Source organism: Lygodium microphyllum, chromosome 7 (assembly GCF_053477565.2).
Source record: "Lygodium microphyllum isolate KBCC chromosome 7, Lygodium_microphyllum_v1.1.10, whole genome shotgun sequence".
Taxonomy (NCBI): Eukaryota; Viridiplantae; Streptophyta; class Polypodiopsida; order Schizaeales; family Lygodiaceae; genus Lygodium; species Lygodium microphyllum.
The window spans coordinates 81544148-81564205 of NC_141141.1; the positions used below are offsets into that span (position 1 = coordinate 81544148).

At 38.4% G+C, this 20058-nt stretch overlaps 1 protein-coding gene across 3 annotated transcripts; it reads right to left on the minus strand.

Annotated features, from left to right (window-relative positions):
• Positions 1 to 554: 554 nt before the first annotated feature.
• Positions 555 to 3897, minus strand: LOC148033624 (uncharacterized). 3 transcript variants are annotated; one of them, XR_015691336.1, is made up of 3 exons: positions 3445 to 3897; positions 3175 to 3354; positions 555 to 3089 (listed from the first exon to the last, which is right to left on the minus strand). XR_015691336.1 is itself a non-coding variant. In XM_087681531.1 (2 exons), the coding sequence occupies exons 1-2, from the start codon at positions 3834 to 3836 to the stop codon at positions 3336 to 3338; spliced, it is 411 nt and encodes a 136-aa protein (XP_087537657.1). In that variant the 5' UTR covers positions 3837 to 3897; the 3' UTR covers positions 555 to 3335. The 3 variants fall into 3 exon arrangements, 1 of the variants encoding a protein (XP_087537657.1); XR_015691335.1 differs by having other exon boundaries at positions 555 to 3094; XM_087681531.1 differs by having other exon boundaries at positions 555 to 3354.
• Positions 3898 to 20058: the final 16161 nt, after the last annotated feature.

Genomic DNA, 20058 nt, shown 5'->3' on the forward strand with positions numbered 1-20058 from the left:
AGAGAGAGAGAGAGAGAGAGAGAGAGAGAGAGAGAGAGAGAGAGAGAGATAGAGATAGAGAAACAAAAGTACAATGAGAGAGAGGGGAGAGAGAGAAAAGTAGAGACATATGGGGGAAGAGAGACAATGAGGGAAACAAAACCATATTGTTCGCCATAACATAGACAAAATGGACAATGATAATGGCTGTAATGTTCAAGATCATGAGGCATATCTCAATATCTCGTGCCCTTATACTCAATGCAAGCTAGCAATTTAACAAAAACATCACTTCTCTATAGACCACATGATGTGACGCTTTAGCGAGTTTCAATCAGAGATCATTGACCAAGCAATCTCGAGCTTTGAGTTAATGGTAAGAAAAGTGTGTACCAATCATGCTTTACATTCAAACTATAATTGAATATCATAGATAATAATATTAGATATACCCTAGAAATATCTACAGAGAGGTATCATTCCATCCTAAGAAATGCACATATTATAGCTTATAAGAAAAGTTTGTTAGCATGCAATGGATGGATTGTGTGAGCTGATAAACCCATGAGAGGGCATGTCACTAACTACGCCCTTGACACCAAAAGAGATGGTGGGTCTTTTGGACCTTCCTTCAATCTTGGAGCTCAAGATAGAGGTAATGATGGATGCATTATTGCCCATGGGTGGCAAGTCATCTGATCCATTGAGAGAGGAGTTCATATCATTATATGATGGGTCCTAGATATCTCGTTTAAAGCCACTACTTATGCTCCTAAGTGTATAAGCAAAGTATGGAATGTGAGTGTGACCGAGTTGTTCAAGTACAAAATACGATTCTTTCTCTTTGACTCCATTGTAAGAATGATTTTTTACGCTCTTTAAAAGGTGCTTGGTTTTTCTTTTCAGGTTGCTAAACCATCACATACTACCACTTGGAAACACAATGCCCAAGTCTCATTATGATAGATGACTAGTGTTACGGAAGCTTGGCATGGACTACAATAGTACTCATATATGTGTCAATGATTGTGTGCTATTTTGGGAAGACTAAGAGACTTGGAGACATGCCCAAAGTGTGTTGTTCTCATAGGTATCCAGAGGACTTGTAAGGGAAAACCATCCCTCAGAACCTTCTCATACACTTTGCACTTATATTGCATATATGTTACATGTTTTGCATATTAGACATGGGAGCTTAACAACGTGGCATACACAAAATGGATCCACAAATGGACTTCAAGAAATCTGAGCAAATTTGCGAGCATGGAATCACATTAACTCCATCTTTCTAGGCTTTGCATGAGAGCATATATGGCATGTACTTATAGTGTTTCACACACCTTCACGATATAGCATATGCCTTGATGTAGATGCCTACAAATCATCTATTCATCTGTTATTATCTAGAGTGCTAGCAATTTCTCTATAGGTGCTGGGAATTTATTCCATCACCATGAGCCCTCCATTTCAAGCATTGTAGTGGCCATTCAACATTCCATATTTATTTACAAATTAGTCGACTCCACTAGCAACATTACATTTTAAGATTTAGAGATGAATAGTTACTATTATCTCTATATGATTTCCTTTAGAAGGAGTGTGGAGTTGTAGCCTGATTATATCCAATTTATTGATGATGTATCTCTTAGCCATGCTCACTATATATAAATGCTTACTTTAATATGCATTCACAAGCATCTTATTTGAAAACCCCTTATGTGTAAATCTATAATGAGTAAAACACTCTCTATGAATATCTCCATGAAATGACATCCATTTATATGTAAAAGTGATCCAAAGGTTAAATTCCCTTTTATTAAACTCACATGACAAACTTATATATTTATGATGAGTGAACCTTCTCTCTTCCTTCCCTGCCTCGCCACCCCACCAAGAGGTTCTTCTTTATACTTCACATTTTCTATTATCCTATAGTAGTCTTTGTCACCACCACAAGTATTATTGGTTAATTAGCCAAGCTTGATTAGCTAAGACAATTGAATCAATCCGTACTAGTCCCAATGACATGGAACCTTGAGATTCCTCCATTTTATGAGTGTAAATTTTAATTCAATAGTTCATTTACTTTCAATGTTTCTCAACGTTTATCATACACACTTTGGAAACCTCCTTGTAAATTCTACCATTACTTTGCATCTACCTCCTTGCAAAGTTTTTGAAAAACCTTTCCCTAGCTAGTATTCTTTTATTTCTTTTATTTGGAAGCAATTCTCTACCTTAGAGATATGTAGGACCTTCAAGACTTATACCGTAACTTAAGCAATTACATGAAAAATATTAAGGATTCTCACTCTTGGGAAAGCAAAGCAGCATCCTGAAGAAGTCATATTTGGCACATACTAGACTCCATGCTCTTATTCTTCTTACGAGTTCCCTACTGCTTGTTTCTCTTCTTTGAGGAATATTAATTTTTTCTCTTCTTTGTCTTGCTTGAAGAGAGATAGGAGATGAGCCCTTTTTTCTATCTTCAAGTGAAAGAAGGATGAAGATGGGAGGCTCTCATTCACATGCAAAGCAATGTGTTTTTTCCTTTCCTCTCTTCTTTTTCTTTTTCTTATTCCTAGTCTACTTTTTCTTTCTTGAGGAATATTGATATGTTATCTTTGTTTTAAAACTTGAAGAAGGACGAGAAGCTCTTCCTTTCTATTACTTGAAGAGAATAAGAGAGGAGCTCTTTTTTTCCATCTCCACATTAAGGAGAGATAATTATTGTTGACTAGAATATATGGAGCTTGAAAAATCTTTCTTCATACTAGTTGCTAGCCGTTCGAGGATATTTGACATGCTTATGGAATTCCCATTGTGAAATGTGTTACCTTATGAACCCTCGCACTGCGATTCAAATCCAGTCATCTTCTTGCTTCTGCTTATATCAGCTAACCGAAAGTGAGATCCAAATCTCCTCACCTCCTTGCTTGCTCAATAGACAAGGAAAGAGTATCCCTTGCAACAAAGGATAGCATTGATCTCTCTAAGCCAAACAACTATTCCTTCGAGATGTTTCAATGCACTAGCTTCGTATGACTCCTTTCATTCAATCGGTCTGAGACGTGACCCTTGTTATTGTTGTCATCAGTATATTGTCACGTCTAATCTAATTGATCAACAGAATAGTTCAGGAATTGAAAAGTAAACCTTTATCGATATAGCAGCAAACGACAGCGACGAGGGTACCTGGCAAATCGTCTGTTTTTAGCAGTCTTTTGGCCATATTTCCGCCACTTGAAGCCATCGTCCAGAATATCCATCTCGCTCCTTGTTTCGATAGCAAGGCGGGGCCGGTGTACTTCCTTTACCTTCTTTTTCTTCCTGCTCTCGACCAGTCTGGTCTTTTGTCAATCACCTTTCACCACACTGCATTACAAAATCCATACAAACATATGATCAGAAACCATACGATTTCTAGTTTAAACGTTTTTACAATACGATTAGTTATAAGCTTGCCTGCGCGAAAACTCCCTATTGGGATGATCAATGAGCAACTGGTTTCGTTCTTTACACCACATGGGATCCGCGAAGGCATATCCAACATGACTATGCTCTTTGTTCTCATCCAGATATGTATTGGATTGATCAGTACTACTGCAATATGGCCTAACTAAATCAAATATGTGCTGCCGATCGGCAAACTCTAAGTGAGATGGCTGCATGCTCCTAAGCGTTTGATCACAACGATATGATCCTTCAGAATCTGTTAAATGGAGCTCGCTTACGGGCTGCTGTCGACTGTGATCATCAACGGCGGAGCCCATCTGCTCCCACGTCGGGGTCATCTGAACGTCACGTGGGGTATGATCATCAGGATGATACTGAGACTGAATGCTATCCGCCTGCATGAAATAATCCTAAGGCCATGGAATACGAGATAGATCGGTGCTCCATAAGATTGGTGATGGGGCATCGACACCCGAGTCAATATTTATCAACCTATAATCTAGAATACGTTGAGAGTATTGAGCTTCCTTCGGGAGATCTGAAACGCTATCAGGATGGCTTCTTATCTGAGCGGCATGATTTTCATAGTTAATTGTCCCTGACTCAATGAACTCATGAGAAAAGGAAGGTACTCTTGTCTCCTTCTCATCCGCTACATGGTGTGCACTCCTAGAAACCCTAGAAGGCCACGGCTCTTCCGGAAGATCTACAAGCCCGAATTCCAAATCAACGCCATATAGTCGCTCAAGAGCCACCGTCTCTGACTTGAAATTCTGTTCAAGATCCACAAGTGAGACATGACAAACCATTTCTTTTGGGAGAATGGGAATGGTATGTGGATTGTCATTATGGGTGATGAGATGTTTTGCTTTGACAATGTGAGTTGTTTTGAGAAATTTGGATTCGAAAATTTTGAGGATTCTAAAGAGAAATTTGTTGATAATATTTGTGTGCCCATTCAGAAGTGGTTTGAGAATGGTGTGTCATGGATTTTTTTAATTTATGAATTTGAAGAACTCAGAGATAGATCGTTGGATTTGATTTTTGATTGGCTCATAAATGTTGCATCGTTTTATGAAAACAACTGCTGCACATGAATGTTTACAGACTAAGGGGAGGGCTAAATATGTCAAGTGTTTTTCTGAAAACTGAAAAGCCCTAGTCAAACTCTAGTGAGGTTTGATTTTTGCTAGCTTAGTTATTTGCATGACAGTTTATTTTGTTATTTCCTAGTTGGATTTCTTGTGTTTATTTAGCCTAGGATTTGCTTCTGTCATTTTGTTTGATTTGTTGAGTGTGAAACTTGATAGCCTTGGTCCAACTTGGTATTGTTTTGAACACAATAAAGCTTGTGTTTGTCAATAGCTACTGAACGTTGATGAGCTAGGTATGTTTCCTTATCGAGACTTTTACACACCACCGGGACAATGCGTTCATAAGCACTTCACGTTGCACTTGTTGATGCACTACACTCAGGGGTCGTATCCTATTCTTATTAAATACTTCTATGCCATGGGTTGGGATTATGCACGTTTTGCACCATCATTGAGCACTGGCACGGCATGAGGTCCACTGCAGCTATATGTTGTAAGTTTTAGATACACGCGCACATGAGAGAGCACATGTCATTGAGCACGCACGTTTCTTGCAGACACGATATTTGGGATGCTCATCACAAAGTTAGGAACCTCTAGTTGAGTGTGTAAGGAGGTTGGGTGAGTTAGAGGGTCGTGAGGGGGATGCCACCAATTGTGAGATGGGTTGTTCTTATCTGGTCAACATCTTGAGGACCATCATTTTTTAGAGTGATTGTGAGATTTTGGATGGGTAGAGCAGAGTATATCATATCTTTTTAATGAGAGTTGAGAGGTGAGGATAAGGAATTTTAAATCAATCAATTTTTTTTTTAATTTTTCATAACGCACGATCATATGCAGATACACTAGGCACAATTTCTTCAATGCATACATTATAATTTTTTATAGCCTCGATTGATTGATTGCATATCATGGATCCAACATTGCATATTTTTCCAAATTGGCACGTAGTTCATTTCAAAAAACCATATTCCTGCTAGGGCACACTGTACAAAAAACAGATTCATATCCAGAGAATGTTTATTTTGAAGACTCAATGATCAAAGGAAAAGGTCGTACGTTTTACATCGTCAACGAGTATTTCTTGAAGAAAAAGAGGACATGTGTATTGAAAGTGTATGTAATTATAAGGACAATAGGCCAATGAAGAGAATAAGTCGTCCAAGATAAAAGATGAAGAAAAATGATGCGATTTACAAAAATCAATATTTTTATTCAGTTTTGATGGATTTTTGTAATTTTTCCCATGCTAGCTTGTCGACCAGATGTGTTTCGATCGTTTTGAGTATTCGAATGACTATATTAAGAGTTCAAATGACAAAGTTATGATCCAAACAAGTTGCAAAAAAGCATAGGGCAAGAAAAAACAAAAATAGTGAAAAGTAGTAGAAAAGAAGAAGCCAAAAGCTGAAAGCAAAGAGCTGAATGTGTGTGAGTGTGGATAGAAAACTATATAAGGAGATGAGAATGAAGAGTTAAGGGGCTTTCCCCTTGATTACAATCGTATTTTGTAAGAGAGGAGAGTGGAGGGTCGCATGCTAGAGTGAGCTCTTGTCATGCCAATTTGGAAGTTGGAGCTTTTGGGTGTCAAAGCGCCGAGCATCGGCTCAAGGTTGTTAAGGCACGAAAATATATCTCAGTTTCGTATTGTTGGTATTTTCATTGTGTTGTGGTTATGTGATGCTCTACCCACATTCGGGGTTTTAGTTGTTTTGAGCTTCAAGAGGCATTATGTTTTGTCTTGTTTTTATAAGTGCCTTGTGGTGTATTATCGAATATTAAAATTTTTCTAGTTGTTTGTGCATTCGACAAAGTCAATTACCCCAACCGCACTCCTTAACATCTCGTTATCGGGTTGTGATTCGACAAAGTCAATTACCCCAACTGCACTCCTTAACATCTCCTTATCGGGTTGTGAGTGAGGCTTGCTCTCGATCAACGCTCGCATAACGTCTCTTTTTTGGTGCCCCCAAAGAGGAGTGCCGAATTTGACATTTTTGTTATTTTGAATGTGAGTTTGTTTTGATTTCTTGTGATTGTTGAAAATGGTTGATAATTTTCTTGAGTTCCATGGTAATCATACCGAAGATCCTGAAAGAGTTTTAGAAAAAATAGAGCTGTGTTGTTTGATAGAGAGAGTGACTAATCTTGAGGATAAACTCCAGAGTTTTAGATATCAATTGTAGGGAAAAGCACGAAATTGGTTGCTTGACTTTGAGAGAAGCTTGAAATTTAGGAGACAAAATTTGGACTATGAGACCATTAAAAATGCTTTTTTTTCTAGGTTTTAAAAAAGAGAAAGTCAATGTGAGATATGGGCAAAAATAGAAACCTATGTTCAAAAAGATGATCAGTGTGTTGAGGATTTTGCTAGGGAGTTTGAAATATTGTGGAATCGATGGAGTTTTGCATTGTTAGAAGATGAGATAGTCCCAGTTATGTTGAAGATAATGTATTTTGTAAATGGATTGAAATTAGAAGATTGGAGAGTGAAATTAGAGGTAAAAAACCATAAGACTTTTGAGGAAGCGGTGAAGATAGCTCAATATCAAGAGAGGAAGACCAAAATTAAAAAAGAGTTAGGGTTTGATGAACCAAGGGAAAGGTTGAGTTCAAGGAAAGTTGAGAGAAAAGTTTTTGAGGAGAAGAGAGTTAGTAATGCATATCCTGAGAGAGGTATACTATATTCTCTATTTAGGAGAGATGAGTTGACTTGTGAGAAATCACTTGAAGTATGTGAGGAGAAACTCCCTAGGGTGGTTGAGGAAAAAAATACTTGTTTAACTAATTGGAATGAAGAGTCTAGGAGTGTGAATTCATAACCATTGACCATGGATACTTCTAGTTCAGTGATTAGTGATTTAACTAAAGAAGAGGGATCGACTGATAATACTTTGGAGCTTGAGGACTATAAAGATGAGCTAGAGTTGGATCTGAGTTGTAAAGAAGGAAATGAGAGACTACATTGTTTTAAGGATCAAGAGTTCTCATGTTCCTTGGGAGAGGATGAGAGTCAAGAAAGTTTTGATATTTCTGATGAGAGAAGGTGTGATGAAAGTTTTTATAGTCATGGCAGTGTTGCAGAGAGTAAACACAATTTAGAGAGTGAGCTTGTTTGGCTTGGTGATACTACAGATGGATCTGATTGCTTGAAATATGAAGAGACAATAGAGGATGATTTTTTGAGTCTTTTGGAAACCTATGAGGGGGAAGGCTTAGAAACTGTAAGTTTTCAAGGTGAAGTTAATGGTTTGAATTTGTTGCCTAATGAGTTTGTGAAGATTTGTTGTGAGTTTGGTTATGAGTTTGTTGATCAAGAGAGTATGGAGGCTTTAGGTTCTGACTCATGTTGTGATTTTGGTGTTGGTGTTGTTGACTCAGTTGAGTCTTGTGAGTTGGTGGGTGATGTTTTGAGTAGCCCTGGAGAGGCTTTTGTTTGTGACGTTGATGATGTGGTTTTGAGTAGACCTAACTTCTTGCTCCTTGCTAGTTGTGATGATGATTTTTTGATTGTTTTGGGCAACAATGTCGAAGAGAAAACTTGATTTGATAGTCTTGTAGTTTCTTTGAATTCTCCAGAAGTTTTTGATAAAGTTTGTGATTTTTCTGATTGGGGTTTTAAGGATCCTGAGAGTGACATTGAAGAGGATGTGAGAGAAAATTTGAATAAGGCTTTGGAAAGAATTGAAAAGTTGAGGGAAGAGAGATCTAACACAAAGGGTAAAAAGTCTAAAGATAGTTGTAAGGTTGAAGAAACTTGGACAATTGGGTGTTTGGATGAGGATAATACCTTAATGTGTTGCCTAAAGTACCTATTCCTGCAAAGTTTTTTGAGAATGTTTGTGATAAAGAAATAGAAAAAGTTCACTCTTTGAAGTCTCGTTGTTTGGATGGATGCTTTAAAGAGATTTATTTTTCTAAGATTTTTGCAATGTTCGTGGATGAGTTTGATTTTGGCAACATAGAAAGAGTTCAAACCTTGTTTCAAAACCCTACCTCTGTCATGTTTTTCTTTTGGGAGAATGTGAATGGTATGTGGATTGTCATTGTGGGTGATGAGATGTTTTGCTTTGACAATGTGAGTTGTTTTGAGAAATTTGGATTTGAAAATTTTGAGGATTCCAAAGAGAAATTTGTTGATGATTTTTGAGTGCCTGTTCAAAAGTGGTTTCAGAATGGTGTGTCATGGATTTTTTTGATTTATGAATTTGAAGAACTCAGAGATAAATCGTTGGATTTAATTTTTGATGTTGCATCGTTTTATGAAAACAACTGTTGCACATGAATGTTTGCAGACTAGGGGCAGGGCTAAATATGTGAAGTGTTTTTCTGAAAACTCAAAAGCCCTAGTCAAACTGTAGTTAGGTTTGATTTTTGCGAGCTTAGTTATTTGCATGACAGTTTGTTTTGTTATTTCCTAGTTGGATTTCTTGTGCTTGTTTAACCTAGGATTTTGCTTCTGTCATTTTGTTTGATTTGTTGAGTGTGAAACTTGATAGCCTTGGTCCAGCTTGGTAGTTTTTTGAACACAATGAAGCTTGTGTTTGTCAATAGCTACTGAACATTGAGGAGCTAGGTATGTTTTCTTGTCGAGACTTTTGCACACCACGGGGATAATAGGTTCACAAGTACTTAACGTTGCACTTGTTGATGCACTACACTTGGGGGTCGTCTCTTGTTCTTATCAAATACTTCCATGCCATGGGTTGAGATTATGCACATTTTGCACCATCATTAAGCACTAGCACGGCATGAGGTCCACTGCAGCTATATTGAGTAAGTTTTAGATGCACGCGCATATGAGAAAGCACCTGTCATTGAGCACACACATTTCTTGCACACACGATATTTCGGATGCTCATCACAAAGCTAGGAACCTCTAGTTGAGTGTGTAAGGAGGTTGGGTGAGTTAGACAGTCATGAAGGGGATGCCACCAATTGCGAGATGGGTTGTTCTTATCTGGTCAACATCTTGAGGACCATAATTTTCTAGAGTGATTGTGAGATTTTGGATGGTTAGAGCGGAGTATATCATATCTTTTTAATGAGAGCTGAGAGGTGAGGATAAGGAATTTTAAATTAATCAAGATATTTTGTTTGCATTTTGCATGATGCACGATCACATGCAGATAGACTAGGCATAATTTCTTCAATGCATACATTATTTCTGTGTGTAGCATCGATTGATTGGTTTCATATCATGGATCCAACATTGCATATTTTTCCAAATCATGAATGATTGGGCAGGGAGTTCATTTCAAAAAACCATATTCCTGCTAGGGCACACTGTACAAAAAATAGATTCATATCTAGAGAATGTTTATTTTGAAGACTCAAGGATCAAAGGAAAAGGTCGTATGTTTTACATCGTCAGCGAGTATTTGTTGAAGAAAAAGAGGACATGTGTATTGAAAGTGTGTGCAATTACAAGAACAATAGGCCAAGGAAGGGAATAATTGTCCAAGATAAAAGATGGAGAAAAATGATGCAATTTACGAAAATTTATATTTTTGCTTAGTTTTGATGGATTTTCGTAATTCTATCCGCGATACCTTGTCGACCAAATTGGTTTCGATCATTTTGACTACCCGAATGACTATATTAAGAGTTCAAATGACAAAGTTATGATCCAAAAAAGTTGCAAACAAGCATAGGACAAGAAAAAACAGAAATAGTGAAACGCAGTAGAAAAGCAAAAGCCAAAAGCTGAAAGTAGAAAGCCTAATGTGTGTGAGTGTGGATAGAAAACTATATAAGGAGATGAGAATGGAGATTTAAGGGCCTTCCCCTTGATTACAATCGTATTTTGGGAGAGAGGAGAGTGGAGGATCGCATGCCAGAGTGAGCTCTTGTCATGCCAATTCGGAAGTTGGAGCTTATGGGTGTCAAATCGCCGAGCATCGGCCCAAGGTTGTTAAGGTATGAAAATATATCTCACTTGGTTTGTTTTTCGAATTTTTGGTATTTTCATTGTGTTGTGGTTGTGTGATGCTCTACCCACATTTTTTGTTTGTGGTGTTGATGATGTGGATTTGAGTAGACCTAATCTCTTACTCCTTGATAGGTGTGATGCTGATTGTTTGGTTGTTTTAGGCAACAATGTTGAAGAGAAAACTTGATTTGATAGTCTTGTAGTTTCCTTGAACTTTTCAGAAGTTTTTGATGAAGTTTGTGAGTGTTTTGATTGGGGTTTTAAGGATCCTGAGAGTGACATTGAAGAGGATGTGAGAGAAAATTTGAATAAGGCTCTGGAAAGAATTGAAAGGTTGAGGAAAGAGAGATCTAACACTAACGGTAAAAAGTGCGAAGACAGTTGTGAGGTTGAAGAAAATTGGACAATTGGGTGTTTGGATGAGAATAATGATCTTAATGTGTTTCCTAATGTACCTATTCGTTAAAAGTCTTTTGACAATGTTTGTGATAAAGAAATAGAAATAGTTCACTCTTTGAAGTTTCATTGTTTGGATGGATGATTTAGGGAGATTTATTTTTCTGAGACTTTTGCAATGTTGGCAGATGAGATTGATTTTGGCAACATAGAAAGAGTCCAAACCTTGTTTAAATACCCTAGCTTTGTCATGTTTTTCTTTTGGGAGGATGGGAAGGGTATGTGGATTGTCGTTGTGGGTGATGAGATGTTTTGCTTTGACAATGTGAGTTGTTTTGACAAATTTGGATTTGAAAATTTTGAGGATTTCAAAGAGAAATTTGTTGATGATTTCTGTGTGCCCGTTCAGAAGTGGTTTGAGAATGGTGTGTCATGGATTTTTTCAATTTATGAATTTGAAGAGCTCAGAGATAGATCGTTGGATTTCATTTCTGATTGGCTCATAAATGTTGCATCCTTTTATGAAAACAACTGTTGCACATGAATGTTTGCAGACTAGGGGCATGGCTAAATATGTGAAGTGTTTTTCTGAAAACTCAAAAGCCCTAGTCAAAATGTAGTTAGGTTTGATTTTTGCTAGCTTAGTTATTTGCGTGACAGTTTGTTTTGTTATTTCGTAGTTGGATTTCTTGTGCTTGTTTAGCCTAGGATTTTGCTTCTGTCATTTTGTTTGATTTGTTGAGTGTGAAGCTTGATAGCCTTGGTCGAGCTTGGTATTTTTTTGAACATAATGAAGCTTGTGTTTGTCAATAGCTACTAAACATTGAGGAGCTAGGTATGTTTTCTTGTCGAGACTTTTGCACACCATGGGGATAATAGGTTCACAAGTACTTAACGTTGCGCTTGTTGATGCACTACACTCGGGGGTCGTCTCCTGTTCTTATCAAATACTTCCATGCCATGGGTTGAGATTATGCACGTTTTGCACCATCATTAAGCACTAGCACGGCATGAGGTCCACTGCAGCTATATGTAGTAAGTTTTAGATGCACGCGCACATGAGAAAGCACCTGTCATTGAGCACACACATTTCTTGCACACACGATATTTGGGATGCTCATCAAAAAGTTAAGAACCTCTAGTTGAGTGTGTAAGGAGGTTGGATGAGTTAGAGGATCGTGAAGGGGATGCCACCAATTGCGAGATGGGTTGTTTTTATCTGGTCAACATCTTGAGGACCATCATTTTCTAGAGTGATTGTGAGATTTTGAATGGGTAGAGCGGAGTATATCATATCTTTTTAATGAGAGTTGAAAGGTGAGGATAAGGAATTTTAAATTAATCAAGATATTTTGTTTGCATTTTGCATGATGCACGATCACATGCAGATAGATTAGGCACAGTTTCTTCAATGCATACATTATTTTTATGTGTAGCATCGAATGATTGGTTGCATATCATGGATCCAACATTGCATATTTTTCCAAATCATGAATGATTGGGCAGGGAGTTCATTTCAAAAAACCATATTCATGCTAGGGCACACTATACAAAAAACAGATTCATATCCAGAGAATGTTTATTTTGAAGACTCAAGGATCAAAGAAAAAGGTCGTATGTTTTACATCGTCAGCGAGTATTTCTTGAAGAAAAAGACGACATGTGTACTGAAAGTGTATGCAATTACAAGAACAATAGGCCAAGGAAGGGAATAAGTCGTCCAAGATAAAAGATGGAGAGAAATGATGTGATTTACGAAAATCAATATTTTTGTTTAGTTTTGATGGATTTTCGTAATTCTATCCACGATAGCTTGTCGATCAAATGCGTTTCGATCATTTTGAGTACTCGAATGACTATATTAAGAGTTCAAATGACAAAGTTATGATCCAAACAAGTTGCAAACAAGCGTATGGCAACAAAAAACAAGAATAGTGAAAAGTAGTAGAAAAGCAAAAGCCAAAAGCTGAAAGCTGAAAGCCTAATGTGTGTGAGTGTGGATATAAAACTATATAAGGAGATGAGTACGGAGAGTTAAGGGCCTTCCCCCTTGATTATAATTGTATTTTGGGAGAGAAGAGAGTGGAGGATTGCATGCCAGAGTGAGCTCTTGTCATGCCAATTCGGAAGTTGGAGCTTATGGGTATCAAATTGCCGAGCATCGGCTCAAGGTTGTTAAGGTATGAAAATATATCTCACTTGGTTTGTTTTCCGAATTGTTGGTATTTTCATTGTGTTGTGGTTGTGTGATGCTCTACCCACATTCAGGTTTTTAGTTGTTTTGAGCTTCAAGAGGCATTCTGTTTTGTCTTGTTTTTATATGTGGATTGTGTTGTATTATCGAATATTTGAATTTTACAAGTTGCATTGCGCATTCGACAAAGTCAATTACCCCAACCGCACTCCTTAACGTCTCGTTATCGGGTTGTGAGTGAGGCTTGCTCTCGATCACCGGTCGCGTAACATCTCTTTTTTGGTGCCCCCAAAGAGGAGTGCCAAAATTAACATTGTTGTTATTTTGAATGTGAGTTTGTTTTGATTTCTTGTGATTGTTGAAAATGGTTGATAATTTTCTTGAGCTCCATGGTAATCATACTGAAGATCTTGAAAGATTTTTAGAAAAAATAGAGCTGTGTTGTGTGATAGAGGGAGTGACTAATCTTGAGGATAAACTCCAGATTTTTAGGTATCAATTGCAGGGAGAAGCATGAAATTGGTTGCTTGACTTTGAGAGAAGCTTGAAATTTAGGAGACAAAATTTGGATTATGAGACCATTAAAAATGCATTTTTTTCTAGGCTTTAAAAAAGAGAAAGTCAATGTGAGATATGGGCAAAAATAGAAACCTGTGTTCAAAAAGATGATCAGTGTGTCGAGGATTTTGCCAGGGAGTTTGAAAGATTGTGGAATCAATGGATTTTAGCATTGTTAGAAGGTGAGATAGTCCCAATTATGTTGAAGATAATGTATTTTGTAAATGGGTTGAAATTAGAAGATTAGAGAGTGAAATTAGAGGTAAAAAACCCGAAGACTTTTGAGGAAGCGGTGAAGATAGCTCAATATCAAGAGAGGAAGACCAAAAGAAAAAAAGAGTTAGGGTTTGATGAACTAAGGAAAAGGTTGCATTCAAGGCAAGTTGAGAGAAAGGTTTTGAGGAGAAGAGAGTTAGTTATGCCTATCCTGAGAGAGGTATACTATATTCTCTATTTAGGAGAGATGAGTTGACTTGTGAGAAATCAATTGAAGTATGTGAGGAGAAACTCCCTAGGGTGCTTGAGGAGAAAAATGCTTGAAAGATGAAGAGAGAATAGATGACGATTTTTTGAGTCTTTTGGAAAACTATGAGGGGAGGGCTTAGAAACTGTAAGTTTTCAAGATGAAGTTAAGGGTTTGAATTTGTTGTCCAATGAGTTGTGGAGATTTTTTGTGAGTTTGGTTATGTGTTTGTTGATCAAGAGAGTATGGAGGTTTTAGGTTTCTGACTCATGTTGTGATTTCGGTGTTGGTGTTGTTGACTCAGTTGAGTCTTGTGAGTTGGTGGGTGATGTTTTGAGTAGCCCTCGAGAGACTTTTGTTTGTGGTGTTCATGATGTGGATTTGAGTAGACCTAATCTCTTACTCCTTGATAGTTGTGATGCTGATTGTTTGGTTGTTTTAGGCAACAATGTCGACGAGAAAACTTGATTTGATAGTCTTGTAGTTTCTTTGAATTTTCTAGAAGTTTTTTATGAAGTTTGTGATGATTCTGATTGGGGTTTTAAGGATCCTGAGAGTGACATTGAAGAGGATGTGAGAGAAAATTTGAATAAGGCTTTGGAAATCATTGAAAAGTTGAGGGAAGAGAGATCTAACACTAAGGGTAAAAAGTGCGAAGAAAGTTGTGAGGTTGAAGAAAATTGGACAATTGGGTGTTTGGATGAGGATAATGATCTTAATGTGTTGCCTAATGTACCTATTCGTTAAAAGTCTTTTGACAATGTTTGTGATAAAGAAATAGAAATAGTTCACTCTTTGAAGTTTCATTGTTTAGATGGATGATTTAGGGAGATTTATTTTTCTGAGATTTTTGCAATGTTGGTGGATGAGATTGATTTTGGCAACATAGAAAGAGTTCAAACCTTGTTTAAATACCCTAGCTTTGTCATGTTTTTCTTTTGGGAGGATGGGAAGGGTATGTGGATTGTCATTGTGGGTGATGAGATGTTTTGCTTTGACAATGTGAGTTGGTTTGAGAAATTTGGATTAAAAAAATTTGAGGATTTCAAAGATAAATTTGTTGATGATTTTTGTGTGCCCGTTCAGAAGTGGTTTGAGAATGGTGTGTCATGGATTTTTTCGATTTATGAATTTGAAGAACTCAGAGATAGATCGTTGGATTTCATTTCTGATTGGCTCATAAATGTTGCATCATTTTATGAAAACAACTGTTGCACATGAATGTTTGCAGACTAGGGGCAGGGCTAAATATGTGAAGTGTTTTTCTGAAAACTCAAAAGCCCTAGTCAAACTGTAGTTAGGTTTGATTTTTGCGAGCTTAGTTATTTGCATGACAGTTTGTTTTGTTATTTCCTAGTTGGATTTCTTGTGCTTGTTTAGCCTAGGATTTTGCTTCTGTCATTTTGTTTGATTTGTTGAGTGTGAAACTTGATAGCCTTGGTCCAGCTTGGTATTTTTTTGAACAGAATGAAGCTTGTGTTTGTCAATAGCTACTGAACATTGAGGAGCTAGGTATGTTTTCTTGTCGAGACTTTTGCACACCACGGGGATAATAGGTTCACAAGCACTTAACATTGCACTTGTTGATGCACTACACTTGGGGGTCGTCTCCTGTTCTTATCAAATACTTCCATGCCATGGGTTGAGATTATGCACGTTTTGCACCATCATTAAGCACTAGCACGGCATGAGGGCCACTGCAGCTATATTGAGTAAGTTTTAGATGCACGTGCACATGAGAAAGCACCTGTCATTGAGCACGCTTATTTCTTGCACACACAATATTTGGGATACTCATCACAAAGTTAAGAACCTCTAGTTGAGTGTGTAAGGAGGTTGGGTGAGTTAGAGGGTCGTGAAGGGGATGCCACAAATTGCGAGATGGGTTGTTCTTATCTAGTCACACTACAACAGAAACGAGGCATAGACACATATGTTAGACATGCAAAGTTGGCCGCGTCTATCGCAGCGTCTATAAGCGCGTGTAAATAGAAGCGATTTTTGAGTCTATATATCCGCGCCAATAGACGCGCTTATACACACAAAAATAGACGCACACATCAAAATTCAAATCATACTTAAATCATTTCTTTTCAAACTATGCCTTTCCTTTCCTACGCTTTTTGTAGTTCTGAAGCTTGAGTTTAGCCGACATGAAGTCTCTTCATGCCTCACCTAGTCTTTTCATGCCTCACCTCCTCATGACTCACCTCTTCTTTCATTTCAAACACACAAGAAGGGAAAAAGGAAAGCCAAGGAGAGGAAGAAAGAGAGAACAAGAGAGAGGAGAACAAGAAGAAGCAGCAAGCAAGGAAGCAAGCATCAAGGGAGGGTAACTTACGAAGAAGAGGAAGAAAGAGAAGGAAGAAGCGCTACCACCCGCCACACCAAACACCCAAGGTGAGTCTCTCTCTCTCTCTCTCTCTCTCTCTCTCTCTCTCTCTCTCTCTCTCTCTCTTTCTATCTTCCTCTCTTTGCTCTGTCTGTGTATTTAGGATTTGTGATTTCATTATGTATTGCATTTTGTAAATCAATAATGGCGGTCGTTTGCTAAAATCATCCGACCAAGCGTGTCTGATAGCGCGTCTACATCTCACTGTAGACGTAGATATAGACGCGGAAAACGTTTCTTTGGGGGCACTCTTTGAGCGCGTGTGCAGGCGCATGTGCTCTGCAGTGTACACGCGAGGATACACGCACTGACAGACGCTCACAGAGACGCAGGTATAGACGCGCACAGAGACGTAGGTATAGACGTTGTATGTAATATGTTTTATCTACGTAGGGTAATATGATTTTTTTTGTGTAGATGTGGAATCCTGGATCCTCCAGCACCCCATTCAACAAGGAGCAATTCATGGGGGAGATGAATAATTATCTTGGTCGCCCTCCCACTGCAGATGAAGTTTTCAGTGTGATGTCTGGGACACCTATCACATCTTTGCCTACACAGGGATCAACTGAGGTACATGGATCGGCCGAAGCACGTACATCTGTAGAGGCACATGTATCGAGTGAGGTAGAGGGTAGTGCACGTCGAGGGAGGAGGAAGAGTGGTGCGGGAGGACGAGGAGGTCGAGGGCTTTGTGGGGGTTGCCTAGGTGGTGACTCTCGATCACCCTCACCGGAAAATGAGAGAGGTGAGCCTCCACAAATGTACTACTCTATCACTGATGTTGGTGGTATCTTGCATGACTTCGAGGGGAGGGAAGTGATAGCCTACTTGAGGAGTGTCATGCATGCCACATACAAAGATTGCATGATTCCCTTCAAGCACCAAAAAAATGGTTTGTGGCAAGAGGTGTTGTGGGTAGTACATAAAAGGTACCCTAATCCCGAGAATTCACGATTCTCAGATGATTGGGGACGGTCAAAGGTGAGAGACGCGCTTCATAACAAGAGGTCTCACCTTATGACGTGCGCCAAGGAGTCATTGCGGAGACAAGAGCAGGAGCGCCCTGGATATGGCCAACCACCCAATTGCCTCCGCAAGGAGTGGAAAGAGGCCAAGAAGAGAGAAATGGAGAAAATGACAAGTCGCCAGCATGCAGAGGCGCGACGTATCTAGATGGCAACCATGGGATCGTCGCATTATGGATCGGGTGGCAGGGAGTCATGGGAGGCTGAGTTTGTAAGTATTATTTGATTTCTTTTTTTAAATTAAATTTTGTAATTTGTTTCACTTCATTATGTAGTGTGTTTTAATATGTTGTATGTTCAAATTGTTTTGTAGTTCCATATCGTTGGTAGGATGCCTACTCCTACAGAGGTAGGCTACCATCGAGGTCATAATCCGGCGTCCACTTGGCAACATTTCTACGAGAAGGGACTCATCACGGAGGAGCAATATAATCACGCCATGAGGATTCCACCACCAGAAGAGGTATGTTTTATTTTTTACATGAAAAATATAGATCAATATGATTTATTGTTTGTAATGGTATTTATATACTTTAATCCTTTGTGTAGACGAACCCTAATATAGTTGAGGATAGCGAAGGGGGGACTAGCAGTAGCGGTGGCGGCAACGGCAGCGGCACAGGCGGCAGTGGTGGTAGCGATGATGATGCCTCTTCTGAGGAGATATAGAGGAGCCCCATGCATGCATGCCTCCCCTTGGCTTGTAATTTTCATTTTTGATATGTATTACTTTTAGCTAGTTCTTGCGATCATGACGTCACAAGCACTAGAACTCATAATGTAAAAAAGTTTCATCTATATATATGAAATTTTGTGTGCTACATACATTGTTTTGTTTTCAGTATCCAATCTTCGAAATAATCTCTCTGTGTTTTCCCTAAGTATACAATTTGATGTTGATGGGGGGGGGGGGGGGGGGGGGGGGGAGGGTTTTCATACCTCTGTTTTGCGCGTCTATCAACGCGTCTAAATTGCAAGATAAATGCGCGTCTATTCTCGTAAAAAACTTTCAGAGTAAACGCGGTGTTAGACGCGTAGATACACGCGTGTATAGATGCACAATATGAATATATCCACTTTTTTTAAAATATGATTATATATTTACGTAGCGTGTTTATACCTGCGTCTCTAGGCGCGTCTAAATGTGCGTCTACTTCTGCTTATAAGCGCGCTTTTAGACACGATTTTGTAGACGCGAAAATAGACGCGTTAATAAACGCGCCCGACTTTTTTTTTTCATAATTCAAATATTGCATCTACAAGCGCGTCTATGGAGCCCTTTTGTTGTAGTGTCAACATCTTGAGGGCCATGATTTTCTAGAGTGATTGTGAGATTTTGGATGGGTAGAGTGGAGTATATCATATCTCTTTAATGAGAGTTGAGAGGTGAGGATAAGGAATTTTAAATTAATCAAGATATTTTTTTTGCATTTTGCAGAATGCACGATCACATGCAGATAGACTACGCACAATTTCTTCAATGCATACATTATTTTTGTGTATAACATCGATTGATTCATTGCATATCATGGATCCAACATTGCATATTTTTCCAAATCATGAATGATTGGGCAGGGAGTTCATTTCAAGAAACCATATTCCTTGTAGGGCACACTGTACAAAAAACAGATTCATATCCAGAGAATATTTATTTTGAAGACTCAAGGATCAAAGGAAAAGGTCGTATGTTTTGCATCGTCAAGAAGTATTTCTTGAAGAAAAAGAGGACATGTGTGCTGAAAGTGTATGCAATTACAAGAACAATAGGCCAAGGAAGGGAATAAGTCGTCCAAGATAAAAGATGGAGAAAAATGATGCGATTTACGAAAATCAATATTTTTGCTTAGTTTTGATGGATTTTCGTAATTCTATCCACGATAGCTTGTCGATCAAATGCATTTCGATCATTTTGAGTACCCGAATGACTATATTAATAGTTCAAATGACAAAGTTATGATCAAAACAAGGTGCAAACAAGCATATGGCAAGAAAAAACAAAAATAGTGAAAAGCAGTAGAAAAGAAAAAGCCAAAAGCTGAAAGCAGAAAGCCTAATGTGGGTGAGTGTGGATAGAAAACTATATAAGGAGATGAGAATGGAGAGTTAAGGGCCTTCCCCCTTGATTACAATCCTATTTTGGGAGAGAAGAAAGTGGAGGATCGCATGCCAGAGTGAGCTCTTATCATGCCAATTTGGAAGTTGAAGCTTATGGGTGTCAAATCGCCGAGCATCGGCTCAAGGTTGTTAAGGTACGAAAATATATCTCACTTGGTTTGTTTTCCGAATTGTTGGTATTTTCATTGTGTTGTGGTTGTGTGATGCTCTACCCACATTCGGGTTTTTAGTTGTATGGAGCTTCAAGAGGCATTCTGTTTTATCTTGTTTTTATATGTGGATTGTGCTGTATTATCGAATATTTAAATTTTTCAAGTTGCATTGCGCATTCGACAAAATCAATTACCCCAACCGCACTCCTTAACGTCTCGTTATCGGGTTGTGAGTGAGGCTTGCTCTCGATCACCGCTTGCGTAACATCTCTTTTTTGGTGCCCCCAAAGAGGAGT